This window comes from Aquarana catesbeiana, linkage group LG09, assembly GCF_042186555.1.
Source record: "Aquarana catesbeiana isolate 2022-GZ linkage group LG09, ASM4218655v1, whole genome shotgun sequence".
NCBI lineage: Eukaryota > Metazoa > Chordata > Amphibia > Anura > Ranidae > Aquarana > Aquarana catesbeiana.
In genome coordinates this window covers 320646944-320665913 of record NC_133332.1, presented here as the reverse complement: position 1 = coordinate 320665913, position 18970 = coordinate 320646944, and the positions used below count along the sequence as shown (strand labels likewise).

Genomic DNA, 18970 nt, shown 5'->3' with positions numbered 1-18970 from the left:
TTTACAAAGAAGAATGGGCAGAAATGTCCTCTCTAGATGTGCAAAAGCTGGTACAGACATCCCCAAAAAGAGAAAGGGGGTTCTACAAAGTATTGACTCCGGAGGGCGCCAAACAAATGCCCAAGAAAGCCTGCAAACAGTTTGCTGAAGACAAGCAGACTAAGGACATGGATTACTGGAACCATGTCCTGTGGTCTGATGAGACCAAGATAAACGTATTTGGTTCAGATGGTGACAAGCGTGTGTGGCGGCAACAAGGTGAGGAGGACAAAGACAAGTGTGTCTTGTCTACAGTCAAGCATGGTGATGGGAGTGTCATGGTCTGGGGCTGCATGAGTGCTGCTGGCACTGGGGGGCTACAGATCATTGAGGGAACCATGAATGCCAACATGTACTGTGACATACTGAAGCAGAGCATGATCCCCTCCCTTCAGAGACTGGGCCGCAGGGTAGTATTCCAACATGATAACTACCCCAAACACACCTCCAAGACCACCACTGCCTTGCTAAAGAAGCTGAGGGTAAAGGTGATGGACTGGCCAAGCATGTCTCCAGACCTAAACCCTATTGAGCATCTGTGGGACATCCTCAAACGGAAGGTGGAGGAGCGCAAGGTCTCTAACATCCACCAGCTCCGTGATGTCATCATGGAGGAGGGGAAGAGGACTCCAGTGACAACCTGTGAAGCTCTGGTGACCTCCATGCCCAAGAGGGTTAAGGCAGTGCTGGAAAATAATGGTGGCCACACAAAATATTGACACTTTGGGCCCAATTTGGACATTTTCACTTAGGGGTGTACTGACTTTTGTTGCCAGCGGTTTAGACATTAATGGCTGTGTGTTGAGTTATTTTGAGGGGACAGTAAATTTATACTGTTATACAAGCTGTACACTCACTACTTTACATTGTAGACAAGTGTCATTTCTTCAGTGTTGTCACATGAAAAGATAGAAGAATATATTTACAAAAATGCGTGGCGTCTACTCACTTTTGTGAGATACTGTATGTGCCACTTTGTGTTGGTCTATCACATAAAATATGAATAAAATGCATTTATGTTTTTGGTTGTAACATGACAAAATGTGGAAAGGTTCAAGGGTTATGAATACTTTTTCAAGGCACTGTAAATTATAATTAAATATATAAAGCAGGGCCGGGACAAGGGGTGGACAGAAGGGGGCAGCTGGGCGCAAGGAAGCAAGGGGGCAAAAAATAGATGTGGATGGCACACCCATTCGACGCCAGGTATTAATAGTGGGGGACAGGGGCACAATTCTGGATCCTTGCCCTGGGCGCTAGAAGACCAACCCTGTCCCGGTACTGATCTAAAGGCTACAGGAACACAAAGTCATTTCCCAGAGGGGAGTACCACTCTTTAGAGCGTACGCTCACAAAACTGGAGGACCTGGAGGATCACTGCGCATTATACGGAGCTTCTATGTCATTGGTGTCACTCACCGATGAGCCCGGGTCCAGGCAGTCCGCGTTCACCAGCATCGGAGCCGCACCAGCCTGGAAGAATAAAAGAGGGATGTTGGATACATTGTAACCCTACAAATACACAATACAAGACAGTGAGGGCTGAACACACACCCTTTAGGCCTCATTCACACTTAAGCATACACCTATGTGAGGTGCTGTGTTGACCCACATGGGGATGTAGAAGTGTTCCGTGGATCCCCATGCAGGCCATCCCATTCATGTCAATTGGGATGCCACAGTTGCTCGGGCACAGCTGCTGCTCCCAATATGACAGCCATGTGGGGGTGGGTGCATGTCCCCTTAAGCTGGAACACCTGTGCATCCCCATATGGCCAAACAGGAACCTTCTTTATGTAGGCCTTATATCAGTGATGGTGAACCTTGGCACCCCAGATGTTTTGGAACTACATTTCCCATGATGATCAGGCACTCTGCAGTGCATTTGAGCATCATGGGAATGTAGTTCCAAAACATCTGGTGTGCCAAGGTTTGCCATCAGTGCCTTATATGATGCATTGGGGGTATGTGCATTAGCCCATTGCAGTGCCATTTATTTTGAACCCCACCCCAATGCTGTAAGGCAACACAGCTCCGGGTTGGCTTAGCACCACCCGGCCTTTACACCGCCTTTACACAGCATGTTAATACGAGACATAATGCGGCGCTGACGCAACGCACAGGAATAGAGGGGTGTGAATGGGCCCTAAACTTGTCTATGTTTGTTCATCTTTAGCAGCAGCACAGCATATAAAAACATTTATAGTCAATTGTCCCAATTCATCATAAAGGTGTTCTGTAGGATTGAGGTCAGGGCTCTGTGCAGGCCGCGTCCAGTTCCTCCACCTATCACACTAATATGAGTTTGTTGGACATCCCATTCCAAAACCAAAGCTATTAATACTGAGTTAGAAAATGTCTTTGTATGATGGAGTATTGCCAGGACTTTTTGGAGGGAGGGACACATACATTTGGCCGTATTGTGTATCCTTGTTAGATATTTTTTATGGTATACAGGGGTGGAAAATGAGCATTGTCATCAGTTCCCTTTCTGAATTATTTTCTGGAAAAGTCGAGGTCTAGTTTATCTGCCGGCAATGTCCTCAGACAGACACTCTATCTTCTGCATAAAATACATGGCTTCAGCCCTTCATTAAAAAATTATTAATAAGCAGCACTGTAGCAAGACAATTGGTGTCAGACTGGAAAGTTATGCAGAGAAAGAAAGTGACAGCTTGTGAAATGATGGAGAACAGAAATGTGAACACAAATATGTTCTGCCTTTCTAGAGAGCTCAGCAGTCATTACAATTAGTTTACTAGGCAATGCAAATCAAAGCAGTCCTACCATTAAGGAGTGTTTTAGAAAGCTGAACTGGATAACCTACAGAAAGGAAGCAGAGCGGAGATATTACTGGAAGTGCAAAATGGGAATTATGACTAGGTCTGGGCCACCAAGGCAATGGGACCCCATGTAAAGAACTAAAAGTTTAATTCCCATGTGAATGGTTTAGATGCCAATAACAGATACTTTTTAGCAAGAATGTACACGATGTGGTCAAACATTTGTGAACACCTGTCCATCACACCTACATTGTATATGAGCTTGTTGGACATTCCATTCCAAAATCATGTGTTAATATGGAGTAGATGTTAATTAATATGGAGTTGCCCCCTTTGTGACCATAACATCCTCCACTCTTCTGGGAAGATGTTCCACAAGATTTTAGAGGGTGTCTGTGGGAGTTTGTGCCCATTTGTGAGGTTAGGTACGGATCTTGGCTGTGAAGATCTGGCTCACATGTTTTGCCTCACATTGGGCACCCAAAAAAAGACCTGGCTCATCATCTGCATTCCATTTCATCCCAAAGCTGTTCAGTAGGGTTGAGGTCAGGTACGGTTGTTGAATGAAAGGACCTGGCACACCATTGGAGTTCTAATTCATCCCAAAGCTGTTCAGTAGGCTTGAGGTCAGGTACTGTTGTTGGATGAGAAGACCTGGCTCACCATTGGTGTTCCAATTCATCCCAATGCTTTTCAGAAGGGATGAGGTCAGGTCACTTGAGTTCCTCCACATCAAACTGTTCACACCATGTCTTTATGGAGCTGACTCTACTCTTCTAGAAAGGCTTCCCACAAAATTTTGGGACTGTGTCTGAGGGAATTTGTGCCCATTCAGCCAAAGGAACATTTATCAGGCACTGATCTTGGATGAGAAGACCTGTCTCACATGTTGGGCCGCACATTGGGCACCAAAAAAGAAAAAAAACTGTCTGGCAATCAGCATTCCAGTTCATCCCAAAGGTGTTCAGTAGGGCTGTGGTCAGGTACTGTTGTTGGATGAAAAGACCTGGCTCACCATCGGAGTTCCAATTCATCTCAAAGCTGTTCAGTAGGGTTGAGGTCAGGTACTGTTCTTGGATGAAAAGACCTGGCTCACCATCGGAGTTCCAATTCTTCACAAACCTGTTCAGTAGGGTTGAGGTCAGGTACTGTTGTTGGATGAGAAGACTTGGCTCACTATTGGAGTTCCAATTCATCCCAAAGCTGTTCAGTAGGGTTGAGGTCAGGTACTGTTCTTGGATGAAAAGACCTGGCTCACAATCGGAGTTCCAATTCTTCACAAACCTGTTCAGTAGGGTTGAGGTCAGGTACTGTTGTTGGATGAGAAGACTTGGCTCACTATTGGAGTTCCAATTCATCCCAAAGCTGTTCAGTAGGGTTGAGGTCAGGTACTGTTCTTGGATAAAAAGACCTGGCTCACCATCGGAGTTCCAATTCTTCCCAAACCTTTTCAGTAGGGTTGAGGTCAGGTACTGTTGTTGGATGAGAAGACTTGGCTCACTATTGGAGTTCCAATTCATCCCAATGCTGTTCAGAAGGGATGAGGTCACGTACTGTTGTTGGATGAGAAGACTTGACTCACTATTGGTGTTCCAATTCATCCCAATGCTGTTCAGAAGGGATGAGGTCAGGACACTGGAGTTCCTCCACATCAAACTGTTCACACCATGTCTTTATGGAGCTGACTCTACTCTTCTAGAAAGGCTTCCCACAACATTTTGGACTGTGTCTGAGGGAATTTGTGTCCAGTAGGAACATTTATCAGGCACTGATCTTGGATGAGAAGACCTGTCTCACATGTTGAGCCGCACATTGGGCACCAAAAAAGAAAAAAACTGGCAATCAGCATTCCAATTCATTCCAAAAGTGTTCATTAGGGTTGAGACCACAATGGAGCTCCTCCACACCAACCTGGTCAAATCATGTCATTATAAAATTGCCCCCTCCCCTTTGTGGATATACAACACCATTCTCCACTTTTTCAAGAGGACTTTCCACAAGATTTTGGAGCGTGTCTGTGGGGATTTTTTGCCCATTTGTGAGGTTGGGTACTGATGTTGGATGAGAAGACCTGGCTCACACATTGGGCACAAAAAAAACAAAAAACTGGCTTGCAGTCAACGTTCCACCTGGCTTTGTACACACGGGGGGAAACAGAAAAGGGTCTTCACCAAACTGTTACCACAAGGTTGGAAGAGCACAATTGTCTACAATGTCTTTGTATGATGGAGTATTATCAGGACCCATCACTGGAGACCCAATAAACTCCATCATTTGGAGGAGGGGTCTTTATACTTTTGGCGATATAATGTACTTCTAAATTGCTATTGACTGTGTTGGCCAAAATGAGACAGAATCTATGTAAAATTCTATTCATGGTATTTCTATTTCTTGGTTTATTTTACTCTATTTAACAACTGTACTAAACTGTAAGATTGTGGTTTGGTCCCAATAGATGGGGGTGATGAAAAGTTTATGTCTTCATGTCAAGCACTTAAGGGGCTAAAATGAAGAGTTTACTTTCTGTGGGATTTGTGAAGGGAGACAGCTCGCTCTAAGCAGGTCGGTCCTATGCCTAAGGGATCGCACTGACTGCAAACTAGAATTCCTGAAGGGAGTATTATGCAAAGGGCACCCATCACATACACAAGCTGCTAATAGAAAAAAAAAAGTTTGGAAAATGCATTGCTGGAGGCAGCAGACCATAAAAATACTGGAAGAACTTTAATACAATGTCTTCTACCCCTCATATTTCCATATCCAAATCCCAAACACTCGTTTATTTCAGTGCCTGCGCCTGCATGAATCTGTAGAGTCACTTTATTTTTGTGCATTTTTTAAGGGATTGCCAGAACAATTTTGGCGAAATTGATTTAATAATTAAATTAACTTTTCTGTACTGAGTTTTCTGTATTCAAAATTTTGCCAAGTCAGAAACACTCAGTTCTACTTATAGAGCTGAGCGTTGAAAGGTCATGGAGCAAGCAAATAGACTTTTGGGGTGTATCATTAGAGGGACCGCCAGCAGTAGGAAGGAGTATATAGATCTTTATATCATTAGAGGGGTCACCAGTAGGAGGAAGGAGGTCCTGATTCCTCTATATAGATCTTTATATCACTAGAGGGATCACCAGCGGGAGGAAGGAGGTCCTGATTCCTCTATATAGATCTTTATATCACTAGAGGGGTCCCCAGCGGGAGGAAGGAGGTCCTGATTCCTCTATATAGATCTTTATATCACTAGAGGGGTCACCAGCGGGAGGAAGGAGGTCCTGATTCCTCTATATAGCTCTTTATATCACTAGAGGGGTCACCAGCGGGAGGAAGGAGGTCCTGATTCCTCTATATAGACCTTTATATCACTAGAGGGGTCACCAGCGGGAGGAAGGAGGTCCTGATTCCTCTATATAGATCTTTATATCACTAGAGGGGTCACCAGCGGGAGGAAGGAGGTCCTGATTCCTCTATATAGACCTTTATATCACTAGAGGGGTCACCAGCGGGAGGAAGGAGGTCCTGATTCCTCTATATAGATCTTTATATCACTAGAGGGGTCACCAGGAGGAGGAAGGAGGTCCTGATTCCTCTATATAGATCTTTATATCACTAGAGGGATCACCAGCAGGAGGAAGGAGGTCCTGATTCCTCTATATAGATCTTTATATCACTAGAGGGGTCACCAGCAGGAGGAAGGAGGTCCAGATTCCTCTATATAGATCTTTATATCACTAGAGGGATCACCAGCAGGAGGAAGGAGGCCCTGATTCCTCTATATAGATCTTTATATCACTAGAGGGGTCACCAGCGGGAGGAAGGAGGTCCTGATTCCTCTATATAGATCTTTATATCACTAGAGGGGTCACCAGCGGGAGGAAGGAGGTCCTGATTCCTCTATATAGATCTTTATATCACTAGAGGGGTCCCCAGCGGGAGGAAGGAGGTCCTGATTCCTCTATATAGATCTTTATATCACTAGAGGGGTCACCAGCGGGAGGAAGGAGGTCCTGATTCCTCTATATAGACCTTTATATCACTAGAGGGGTCACCAGCAGGAGGAAGGAGGTCCTGATTCCTCTATATAGATCTTTATATCACTAGAGGGATCACCGGCAGGAGGAAGGAGGTCCTGATTCCTCTATATAGATCTTTATATCACTAGAGGGACCACCAGCAAGAGGAAGGAGGTCCTGATTCCTCTATATAGATCTTTATATTAGTAGAGGGGTCAACAGCAGGAGGAAGGAGGTCCTGATTCCTCTTTATAGATCTTTATATCTCTAGAGGGGTCACCAGTGGGGGGAAGGAGGTCCTGATTCCTTTATATAGATCTTTATATAACTAGAGGGGTCACCAGCGGGAGGAAGGAGGTCCTGATTCCTCTATATAGATCTTTATATCACTAGAGGGGTCTTCAGCGGGAGGAAGGAGGTCCTGATTCCTCTATATAGATCTTTATATCACTAGAGGGATCACCAGCAGGAGGAAGGAGGTCCTGATTCCTCTATATAGATCTTTATATCACTAGAGGGATCACCAGCAGGAGGAAGAACTACTGTGTTGCAAACTTATAACACAGCGATCGTATCTCTATAAGAAAACCAGATTTGCCAGAATACTGGAAATCAAGTGGAAACAACGTAACAAAGCTCTGGCAGAGATTGGCAACTTTCCCATATTAAACCTTTTCTTGCCATCGTGAAAATCCACCAGCAAACGCTCATCAGTCCGGCGCCCCCTCCCCCACCGGTCCTAGCTCCAGGCTGTTGTATAAACTGCAGTTTTACGCTTCACTTAGTCAATCTACTATGACTGGACGATCGATATTCAGATATTGAGCTGTGCTCTGGGTGTGGAGTCCCCGGGGCAAACTCCTCATAAAACAAACAGCCTTCATGATATGACCTTACAGCCAATCCACAACCATCAAGATTAATGAACTACCCGCCAGCCACTCGGAAAGCACCGGAAAATACGGGCGAACGTTTGCCGGACTGGAAGAGAATTTAAGAGGAAGAGGAGGACTGGAGGATGCGCGGTCGTTACATTGTATATAAAGTAGATGGAGACGCCAGGGATAGGACAGATAGTGTGCTCTGTGCATCATAAACTATTCTCACTTTCTAAAATCCTCGTTTTCATCATCGTCTGTTACATCTCAGTGCTGCTGATCTCCTGCCTCCTCTTTGCAGCCATAGATATGATATCCGGGTTACTTAGTTCAGTGAATATAAGAGCTTATTTGCACTTGCAGTGTCCTGCGGTGAATTGGGTGATAGGTCCACACTTCACTCCCTGTTTTAACCCTGAAAAGGCCACAACATCGCAGTTGCATGCATTACTGGGCAGAGTGGGGGCGCTCTAATACAGGAGGGGTGTTACTGGTCAGAGTGGGGGCGCTCTAATACAGGAGGGGTGTTACTGAACAGAGTGGGGGCGCTCTAATACAGGAGGGGTGTTACTGGTCAGAGTGGGGGCGCTCTAATACATGAGGGGTGTTACTGGTCAGAGTGGGGGCGCTCTAATACAGGAGGGGTGTTACTGGGCAGAGTGGGGGGCGCTCTAATACAGGAGGGGTGTTACTGGGCAGAGTGGGGGCGCTCTAATACAGGAGGGGTATTACTGGGCAGAGTGGGGGCGCTCTAATACAGGAGGGGTGTTACTGGTCAGAGTGGGGGGCGCTCTAATACATGAGGGGTGTTACTGGGTAGAGTGGGGGGCACTCTAATACAGGAGGGGTGTTACTGGGTAGAGTGGGGGGTGCTCTAATACAGGAGGGGTGTTACTGGGCAGAGTGGGGGCGCTCTAATACAGGAGGAGTGTTACTGGGCAGAGTGGGGGCGCTCTAATACATGAGGGGTGTTACTGGGCAGAGTGGGGGGTGCTCTAATACAGGAGGGGTGTTACTGGGCAGAGTGGGGGCGCTCTAATACAGGAGGGGTGTTACTGGTCAGAGTGGGGGGTGCTCTAATACAGGAGGGGTGTTACTGGGCAGAGTGGGGGCGCTCTAATACAGGAGGGGTGTTACTGGGCAGAGTGGGGGGCGCTCTAATACATGAGGGGTGTTACTGGGCAGAGTGGGGGGTGCTCTAATACATGAGGGGTGTTACTGGGCAGAGTGGGGGGTGCTCTAATACAGGAGGGGTGTTACTGGGCAGAGTGGGGGCGCTCTAATACAGGAGGGTGTTACTGGGCAGAGTGGGGGCGCTCTAATGCAGGAGGGGTGTTACTGGGCAGAGTGGGGGCACTCTAATACATGAGGGGTGTTACTGGGCAGAGTGGGGGCGCTCTAATACAGGAGGTGTGTTACTGGTCAGAGTGGGGGCGCTCTAATACAGGAGGGGTGTTACTGGTCAGAGTGGGGGCGCTCTAATACAGGAGGTGTGTTACTGGGCAGAGTGGGGGCGCTCTAATACAGGAGGGGTGTTACTGGGCAGAGTGGGGGCGCTCTAATACAGGAGGTGTGTTACTGGTCAGAGTGGGGGCGCTCTAATACAGGAGGGGTGTTACTGGGCAGAGTGGGGGCGCTCTAATACAGGAGGGGTGTTACTGGTCAGAGTGGGGGCGCTCTAATACAGGAGGGGTGTTACTGGTCAGAGTGGGGGCGCTCTAATACAGGAGGTGTGTTACTGGTCAGAGTGGGGGCGCTCTAATACAGGAGGGGTGTTACTGGTCAGAGTGGGGGCGCTCTAATACAGGAGGGGTGTTACTGGGCAGAGTGGGGGCGCTCTAATACAGGAGGTGTGTTAATGGTCAGAGTGGGGGCGCTCTAATACAGGAGGGGTGTTACTGGGCAGAGTGGGGGCGCTCTAATACAGGAGGGGTGTTACTGGGCAAAGTGGGGGCGCTCTAATACAGGAGGGGTGTTACTGGGCAGAGTGGGGGGCGCTCTAATACAGGAGGGGGTGTTACTGGTCAGAGTGGGGGCGCTCTAATACAGGAGGGGTGTTACTGGGCAGAGTGGGGGGCGCTCTAATACAGGAGGGGGTGTTACTGGTCAGAGTGGGGGCGCTCTAATACAGGAGGTGTATTACTGGGCAGAGTGGGGGCGCTCTAATACATGAGGGGTGTTACTGGGCAGAGTGGGGGGTGCTCTAATACAGGAGGGGTGTTACTGGGCAGAGTGGGGGCGCTCTAATACATGAGGGGTGTTACTGGGCAGAGTGGGGGGTGCTCTAATACAGGAGGGGTGTTACTGGGCAGAGTGGGGGCGCTCTAATACAGGAGGGGTGTTACTAGGTAGAGTGGGGGGCGCTCTAATACAGGAGGGGTGTTACTGGTCAGAGTGGGGGCGCTCTAATACAGGAGGGGTGTTACTGGGCAGAGTGGGGGCGCTCTAATACAGGAGGGGTGTTACTGGGCAGAGTGGGGGCGCTCTAATACAGGAGGTGTGTTACTGGTCAGAGTGGGGGCGCTCTAATACAGGAGGGGTGTTACTGGGCAGAGTGGGGGTGCTCTAATACAGGAGGGGTGTTACTGGTCAGAGTGGGGGCGCTCTAATACAGGAGGGGTGTTACTGGTCAGAGTGGGGGCGCTCTAATACAGGAGGTGTGTTACTGGTCAGAGTGGGGGCGCTCTAATACAGGAGGGGTGTTACTGGTCAGAGTGGGGGCGCTCTAATACAGGAGGTGTGTTAATGGTCAGAGTGGGGGCGCTCTAATACAGGAGGGGTATTACTGGGCAGAGTGGGGGCGCTCTAATACAGGAGGTGTGTTACTGGGCAGAGTGGGGGCGCTCTAATACAGGAGGGGTGTTACTGGTCAGAGTGGGGGCGCTCTAATACAGGAGGGGTGTTACTGGGCAGAGTGGGGGCGCTCTAATACAGGAGGGGTGTTACTGGGCAGAGTGGGGGCGCTCTAATACAGGAGGGGTGTTACTGGTCAGAGTGGGGGCGCTCTAATACAGGAGGGGTGTTACTGGGCAGAGTGGGGGCGCTCTAATACAGGAGGGGTGTTACTGGGCAGAGTGGGGGCGCTCTAATACAGGAGGGGTGTTACTGGGCAGAGTGGGGGGCGCTCTAATACAGGAGGGGTGTTACTGGTCAGAGTGGGGGCGCTCTAATACAGGAGGTGTATTACTGGGCAGAGTGGGGGGTGCTCTAATACAGGAGGGGGTGTTACTGGTCAGAGTGGGGGCGCTCTAATACAGGAGGTGTATTACTGGGCAGAGTGGGGGGCACTGTAATACAGGAGGGGTGTTACTGAGTAGAGTGGGGGGGCGCTCTAATACAGGAGGGGTGTTACTGGTCAGAGTGGGGGCGCTCTAATACAGGAGGGGTGTTACTGGGCAGAGTGGGGGGCGCTCTAATACAGGAGGGGTGTTACTGAGTAGAGTGGGGGGGGCGCTCTAATACAGGAGGGGTGTTACTGGTCAGGTCACCGGGTGAAAACAGAGGGGAGAAAAAAAGTCTAAAAAAAAGAAAACAAATGCAGCTGCCACATCTTATAAGATGGAATATATGACCTTTTTTTTTTTTTTTTCCTGGAAAATCACTTTGAAAAACATCACCCCCCCCCCCCCCCCCAGTATTTCTTGCGGTTGCCATCTTGAATAAGGGCAGATGATTCATGTAGCATTTACTTCCTGGAATCCATCTGTCCTTAGCTCAGGCATGCAGGTGTTTTGTCAGATTAGACGACCCGTCACATTTGGTAATGGAAGTTATGTTCCGTCGCCGCCATCTTGTTACACCCCGCACTCCTCCACAGTAAGGATTCAGTGAGAAGGCGGCAAGCGGACATCTTTTTTTACCAGTAAACTCAGCTTATATAGTGAAATACAGGATTTGGAAAACCATAAGACTTTTTTTTTAAAGCAGTGGTCTTCTGTCAGATTAGCAAACCTGTGAGATCAGTAGGCTCGCCGCTGCTTTTAAAATTCAACATCTAAACAGTCAGACGGGTTTTGAAATACCGAATTTCACTATAAACTGAGATTACTTGAAAAATGAGTGTGAAATGCAAGACTCTGGTGGGTGTAACAAGATGTCCGCTTGCCGCCTTCTCACTGTATCCTCACTGTGGAGGAGTGCGGGGTGTAGCAAGATGGCGGTGACGGAGCCTTCACTTCTGTTATAAAACCTGACGGGTCGTCCAATCTTACGAAACACAGGCAGGAGGGTGTGGCTTAGCTGAGAAAGCCCATCCTCCCCTTCTGAAGACTTCTGGGATGTATGACATCATTTTGGCCTAGGCCAGAAACCAGGAAGTAACCGAAAAAAAGTAAAAAAAAAAAAAGTATAAGACCAGTAAATAAAATCTCCATTGCTATCTATTTACTAATACTAGCAGTATGAGGATTACACGTAATCAATGTTGATTGAAAGAGTGAAGTTCCAGTGTAAAGCTCCCAGAATCCCTTGCAACAGAAATCTGACAGTCGGCTCAAAGCGGAGTTCCACCCGTGTTTTCATCTTTAATCACTACAATAATCCCGCAAGTTGAACAACATTTGGCGTTTTTTTTTTTTTACCTTGTTCCTAGGATGGCTTCCATTTTCTTCCTCTCTCGGGGCCGCGGCGAGGTACGTCATATCCTGCGGGGCCGCGGCGAGGTACGTCATATCCTGCGGGGCCGCGGCGAGGTACGTCATGTCCTGCGGGGCCGCGGCGAGGTACGTCATATCCTGCGGGGCCGCGGCGAGGTACGTCATATCCTGCGGGGCCGCGGCGAGGTACGTCATATCCTGCGGGGCCGCGGCGAGGTACGTCATATCCTGCGGGGCCGCGGCGAGGTACGTCATATCCTGCGGGGCCGCGGCGAGGTACGTCATATCCTGCGGGGCCGCGGCGAGGTACGTCATATCCTGCGGGGCCGCGGCGAGGTACGTCATATCCTGCGGGGCCGCGGGGAGGTACGTCATATCCTGCGGGGCCGCGGCGAGGTACGTCATATCCTGCGGGGCCGCGGGGAGGTACGTCATATCCTGCGGGGCCGCGGCGAGGTACGTCATATCCTGCGGGGCCGCGGCGAGGTACGTCATATCCTGCGGGGCCGCGGCGAGGTACGTCATATCCTGCGGGGCCGCGGGGAGGTACGTCATATCCTGCGGGGCCGCGGCGAGGTACGTCATATCCTGCGGGGCCGCGGGGAGGTACGTCATATCCTGCGGGGCCGCGGGGAGGTACGTCATATCCTGCGGGGCCGCGGCGAGGTACGTCATATCCTGTGGGGCCGCGGCGAGGTACGTCATATCCTGCGGGGCCGCGGCGAGGTACGTCATATCCTGTCCGCTCCTGGGAGATGTATGTGATCATTCCCAGGAGTCCGTGGGCACCGCCGCCTTTTATTATCACATTATTTCCAGACAGGAAATGACGTGACGCAAGGCGGATCTAAGCGCCATTTTTTAAAAGTCTACCAGGCTGCTTTACTTCAGTCCAGTGGTGGCCGATGGTCATTTTTTTGGGGGGTATGTCACTGACACCCCCCCCGGTTGGTCGGTAGCACACACCCCATTGCTTCACGGGCGGCTTCCCCTACTCGGCGGTGGCCTCCTGTTCCCCTGCTCTCCGTGGGTCATCACGGCGGCTTCCGTTTTCTCCCTCCTCGGCGGGCAATCGGGAGTCTTCTCTTTTTGTGAAATCGGAAAACGGGTCTCACAACCTCTTCTGATTGGCCGGATTAAGGATCAGTGTTTTAACAGTGAATATTCATTCGCTGTTGTAACACCTGGGTGGGCTCCGGGTGCATTGCTCTGCGCCCCGAGCCCACCCTATTTGGAAACCTATTAGAGCCTCTGGCTCTAATCAGGTGCTTAAAAAAAAAAACCACCCCCTCCCACTCTGCCATAGGAGTCCATGTGTCCGGCGTCCTGAAAGGGGCCGGACGCATGAATAGAGGGTGGCCGTGGCGGCCGTGGATAGATTCATGCACAGCATGAATCTATCTATTATACATATAGGGGGTGGCGTGGATAGAGGGGGCGGCCCCTCCAGCTGTTGCAGAACTACAATTCCCATGAGGCATTGCAAGGCTGACAGTTACAAGCATGACTCCCATAGGCAGAGGGACGATGGGACTTGTAGTTCCACAACAGCTGGAGGGCCGCTAGTTTGAGACCCCTGGAGACTCTAGTTGGTTACATTTGGTTGCCATCACAACTGGGCGGGAACTTCCCTACGCCGCCGCCGCCGCCACTGTGATGGCAACCAGAGACACAATCGTGCGCTGCGCCTTGTGTCTTATGTGCGAGATCCGGAGGTGCATGCTGGGTAACCAGCAGCACCGATTCCCGGAAGAAAACACTTGTGGCTTCACATGCCCACAACTAAGATGGCAGCGCGCTGCAGGCAGAATATAAAGGTTATAATACGGCGTCTTGTCATATACTGAGAATTTGTAACATCAGGTGAGATGAACATCTACAGAGAGTCTTAAGCTGGCCATACACAATACAATTTTCTTGTTCAATTTTCTTTAGATTTACCTTCAACTATGTAGTATAAGGGCCTGTCTGATTGCAATAAAAATTAAAAGTGTTTAGGTTTGACCTCATATTATATGGTTTTGGTAAATCTAAAGGAAAGTTGTACAAGAAAATTGTATAATGTATGGCCAGCCTTAAAAAACAAAAAATATTACAGCTGGAACTTCACAGAGCAGTAATGATAGAATGTATCCAAAGCCGGCCGGTCACTGGTGATAGAGGATAGAGGTAGAGAAACGGTTAAATAATCGACCCTTCCTGAAATGTGACGGGAAATCTCGGTGCTTTTCGGTGAGATTCCGACAAACTTACATCACCTATTTACCGTCCGCCACTTTCTCCCTTCATACAGCGCCTTGAAAAAGTATTCATACCCCTTGAAATTTTCCACATTTTGTCATGTTACAACCAAAAATGTATTTTATTGGGATTTTATGTGATAGACCAACACAAAGTGTCTCATTTATTTATTTGTATCATTTATCATTTTCCTTCCACTTCACAATTATGAGCCACTTTGTGTTGGTCTATCACATAAAATCCCAATAAAATACATTTACATTTTTGGTTATAAAATGACAAAATGTGGGAAATTTCAAGGGGTATGAATACTTTTTAAAGGCAAAAACACAGACTTCAATACCCTCCTCCCCTTCAGTCTTGCACAGGTGTACCGGCTCCTCCCTCTTCAGTCTTGCACAGGTGTACCGGCTCCTCCCTCTTCAGTCTTGCACAGGTGTACCGGCTCCTCCCTCTTCAGTCTTGCACAGGTGTACCGGCTCCTCCCTCTTCAGTCTTGCACAGGTGTACCGGCTCCTCCCTCTTCAGTCTTGCACAGGTGTACCGACTCCTCCCTCTTCAGTCTTGCACAGGTGTACCGGCTCCTCCCTCTTCAGTCTTGCACAGGTGTACCGGCTCCTCCCTCTTCAGTCTTGCACAGGTGTACCGACTCCTCCCTCTTCAGTCTTGCACAGGTGTACCGGCTCCTCCCTCTTCAGTCTTGCACAGGTGTACCGGCTCCTCCCTCTTCAGTCTTGCACAGGTGTACCGGCTCCTCCCTCTTCAGTCTTGCACAGGTGTACCGGCTCCTCCCTCTTCAGTCTTGCACAGGTGTACCGGCTCCTCCCTCTTCAGTCTTGCACAGGTGTACCGGCTCCTCCCTCTTCAGTCTTGCACAGGTGTACCGGCTCCTCCCTCTTCAGTCTTGCACAGGTGTACCAACTCCTCCCTCTTTAGTCTTGCAGAGATGTACCGGCTCCTCCCTCTTCAGTCTTGCACAGGTGTACCGGCTCCTCCCTCTTTAGTCTTGCACAGGTGTACCGGTTCCTCTCCTGGACTGAAATGGCTTCCTCTGATGTCACCGCACACTGTGAGCTTCTCACAATGTGCATTAGAAGCTGCATCAAGTCTGACAGAGCCCCGCCTAACTTCCTGGCTGGAGGACATCCAGCACCATCTAACACTTTCCTCTCCAGTCTGGCTATCACTGGCCCCACCCCTTTCGTTCATTGGATTTCAGTTCTTTCAGTCATGGAGGCTCAGCATCACATGTGGGCGTTACCTATGCAAACATCCTGTCTAGGAATGCCCACTCCTCCAGACTGACTCCCATCCATCAAGGCATTCTGATATTTGCATAATTCCTCCCAAGAGCCCGTCCAATGCTTGTATCAGGACTGAGGGCTCTGGGGATGGTACTCAGGTAGGGGGTCTGGGATGTTTTCAGGAAGCTATGTAAAGCACCCTGCCAGCCCCTCCCACCAGCCATGGTGGGCTTCGTTGAGCATTGAATAATGACAAACTGACCTCCTGCCTGAGGGTGCCTGTATACTTACAGACACCAACATAAGGGGGCCCTTCTCCACTGACCACCAATGTAAGAAGGCCCTTCTCTACTGACCACCAATGTAAGAAGGCCCTTCTCTACTGACCACCAATGTAAGAGGGCCATCAACATAAGGAGGCACTCCTTCACTGACCACCAATGTAAGAGGGCCATCAACATTAGGGAGGCACTCCTTCACTGACCACCAATGTAAGAGGGCCATCAACATAAGGAGGCACTCCTTCACTGACCACCAATGTAAGAGGGCCATCAACATTAGGGAGGCACTCCTTCACTGACCACCAATGTAAGAGGGCCATCAACATAAGGAGGCACTCCTTCACTGACCACCAATGTAAGAGGGCCATCAACATTAGGGAGGCACTCCTTCTCTGACCACCAATGTAAGAGGGCCATCAACATTAGGGAGGCACTCCTTCACTGACCACAAATGTAAGAGGGCCATCAACATAAGGAGGCACTCCTTCTCTGACCACAAATGTAAGAGGGCCATCAACATAATGAGGAACTCCTTCTCTGATCACCAATGTAAGAGGGCCATCAACATAAGGAGACACTCCTTCTCTGACCACCAATGTAAGAGGGCCATCAACATAAGGAGGCACTCCTTCTCTGACCACCAATGTAAGAGGGCCATCAACATAAGGAGACACTCCTTCTCTGATCACCAATGTAAAGGAACATTTATCCACTGGCCACACATTTAAAGCTTCTCCAGTGACCACCAAGGTAAGGGGGACATTTCTCTACTGACCACTGATGTATAGGGAACCCTTCTCCACTGACCACCAATGTAAAGGGATCCTCCCTTATTGACTACCAATGTTAGGAGACTCTTATTCATTAACTGCCAGTTTAAGAGGGCCCTTTCAACCTGGCCATCAATGTAAAGGGGTACTTCACCAAGCACCATAGTAAAGGGACCCTTCTCCCCTGAACACCAATATAAGGAGAACCTTCTCCGCTAACCACCAATGCAGAGGAAGCCTTCTCCATTGACCACCAATGTAATGGAACCCTCCTTCACTGACCACCAATGTAAGAGGACCCTTCTCCACTGACCACCAATGTAATGGAACCCTCTTTCACTGACCACCAATGTAAGAGGACCCTTCTCCACTGACCACCAATGTAAAGGGACTCTCCTCCACTGACCACCAATATAAGAGGACCCTTCTCCACTGACCACCAATGTAATGGAACCCTCCTTCACTGACCACCAATATAAGAGGACCCTTCTCCACTGACCACCAATGTAAAGGGACTCTCCTCCACTGACCACCAATATAAGAGGACCCTTCTCCACTGACTACTAATGTAAAGGGACTCTGTTCCACTGACCACCAACATAGGAGGATTCTTCTCCACTGACCACCAATGTAAGGGACTCTGTTCCACTGACCACCAACATAAGAGGACCCTTCTCCACTGACCACCAGCATAAGAGGACCTTTCTCCACTGACCACCAGCATAAGAGGACCCTTCTCCACTGACCACCAACATAAGAGGACCCTTCTCCATTGACCACCAACATAAGAGGACCCTTCTCCACTGACCACCAACATAGGAGGACCCTTCTCCACTGACCACCAACATAAGAGGACCCTTCTCCACTGACCACCAACATAAGAGGAACCTTCTCCACTGACCACCAACATAAGAGGACCCTTCTCCATTGACCACCAACATAAGAGGACCCTTCTCCACTGACCACCAACATAAGAGGACCCTTCTCCACTGACCACCAACATAAGAGGACCCTTCTCCACTGACCACCAACATAAGAGGAACCTTCTCCACTGACCACCAACATAGGAGGATTCTTCTCCACTGACCACCAATGTAAGGGACTCTGTTCCACTGACCACCAACATAAGAGGACCCTTCTCCACTGACCACCAACATAAGAGGACCCTTCTCCACTGACCACCAACATAAGAGGACCCTTCTCCACTGACCCCCAACATAAGAGGACCCTTCTGGACTGACCACCAGTGTAAGGGAGACATTACAGTTTTTCCTGTCCTGGTTTCTTTTCTGGCCGTCATTATTATTTGTTGTAGTTCCTGATTATCCCGGAGAACGATGGTGTAGCTCACACTCCGGGGCCCCTACTGAGGCCTCCATGGCCCTGAATAAGCTGAAAACAAGCCGTAAATAATTAACCGATAATAGAACGTTCCAATCTGAGGAGCTCATGGAACGATCGGCCCCTCAGTCACCTCTCCCAGTCACCTGAGGCTGAGAACTCGGTGTGCCTCATGGTAGAAGCTCCCCCCAAACATGAAAGTAGAACAGCTTTGCCTTCAGGAATATTATTGGATAGAAGGAGAATAATTACCCACTGTGGATGAAATATTAAAGTGGACCTGTCATCAGATATAATGGGCAGCATGCTCAGCAATGTGCCAGTGTCCCCCTTCCAGGTGTTTATTCCCTCTCACAGAGATCACAGGGCTCTCCCTGACAATGCCTTCATCTGTCTTCTCCCCAGAAGGATGGCACCATCTTTGTTCAGGCATCATCATCCACTTACTGGAGTGAGATTCCGGCTCAAAGATGATCATGTAAATTCTGGTGCCTGTGCAGTTCTTGGCTGTGTCCACAAGGGGGAGACTGAGGAAATGTCTCCTCCTCCTTCTACAAAGTTACAATGTACAGTCTGATCACCGGGGGAGGGGAGACTGAGGAAATGACTCCTTCCCCTTCTACAAAGTTACAATGTACAGTCTGATCACTGGGGGAGGGGAGACTGAGGAAATGACTCCTCCTCCTTCTACAAAGTTACAATGTACAGTCTGATCACAGGGGGAGGGGAGACTGAGGAAATGACTCCTCCTCCTTCTACAAAGTTACAATGTACAGTCTGATCACCGG

The 18970-nt window shown here is 49.2% G+C and overlaps 1 protein-coding gene across 3 annotated transcripts in view; it reads right to left on the bottom strand.

Moving 5' to 3' along the window:
* The window catches only part of LOC141108829 (disks large homolog 3-like), a 150458-nt gene that overhangs the window by 116094 nt on the left and 15394 nt on the right, over positions 1–18970 (bottom strand). For all 3 annotated transcript variants that reach the window (XM_073600786.1, XM_073600788.1, XM_073600785.1), the window contains exon 2: positions 1459–1512. In XM_073600786.1, coding sequence (XP_073456887.1) covers positions 1459–1512 — 54 coding nt within the window. The remainder of the gene's footprint in view (positions 1–1458; positions 1513–18970) is intronic.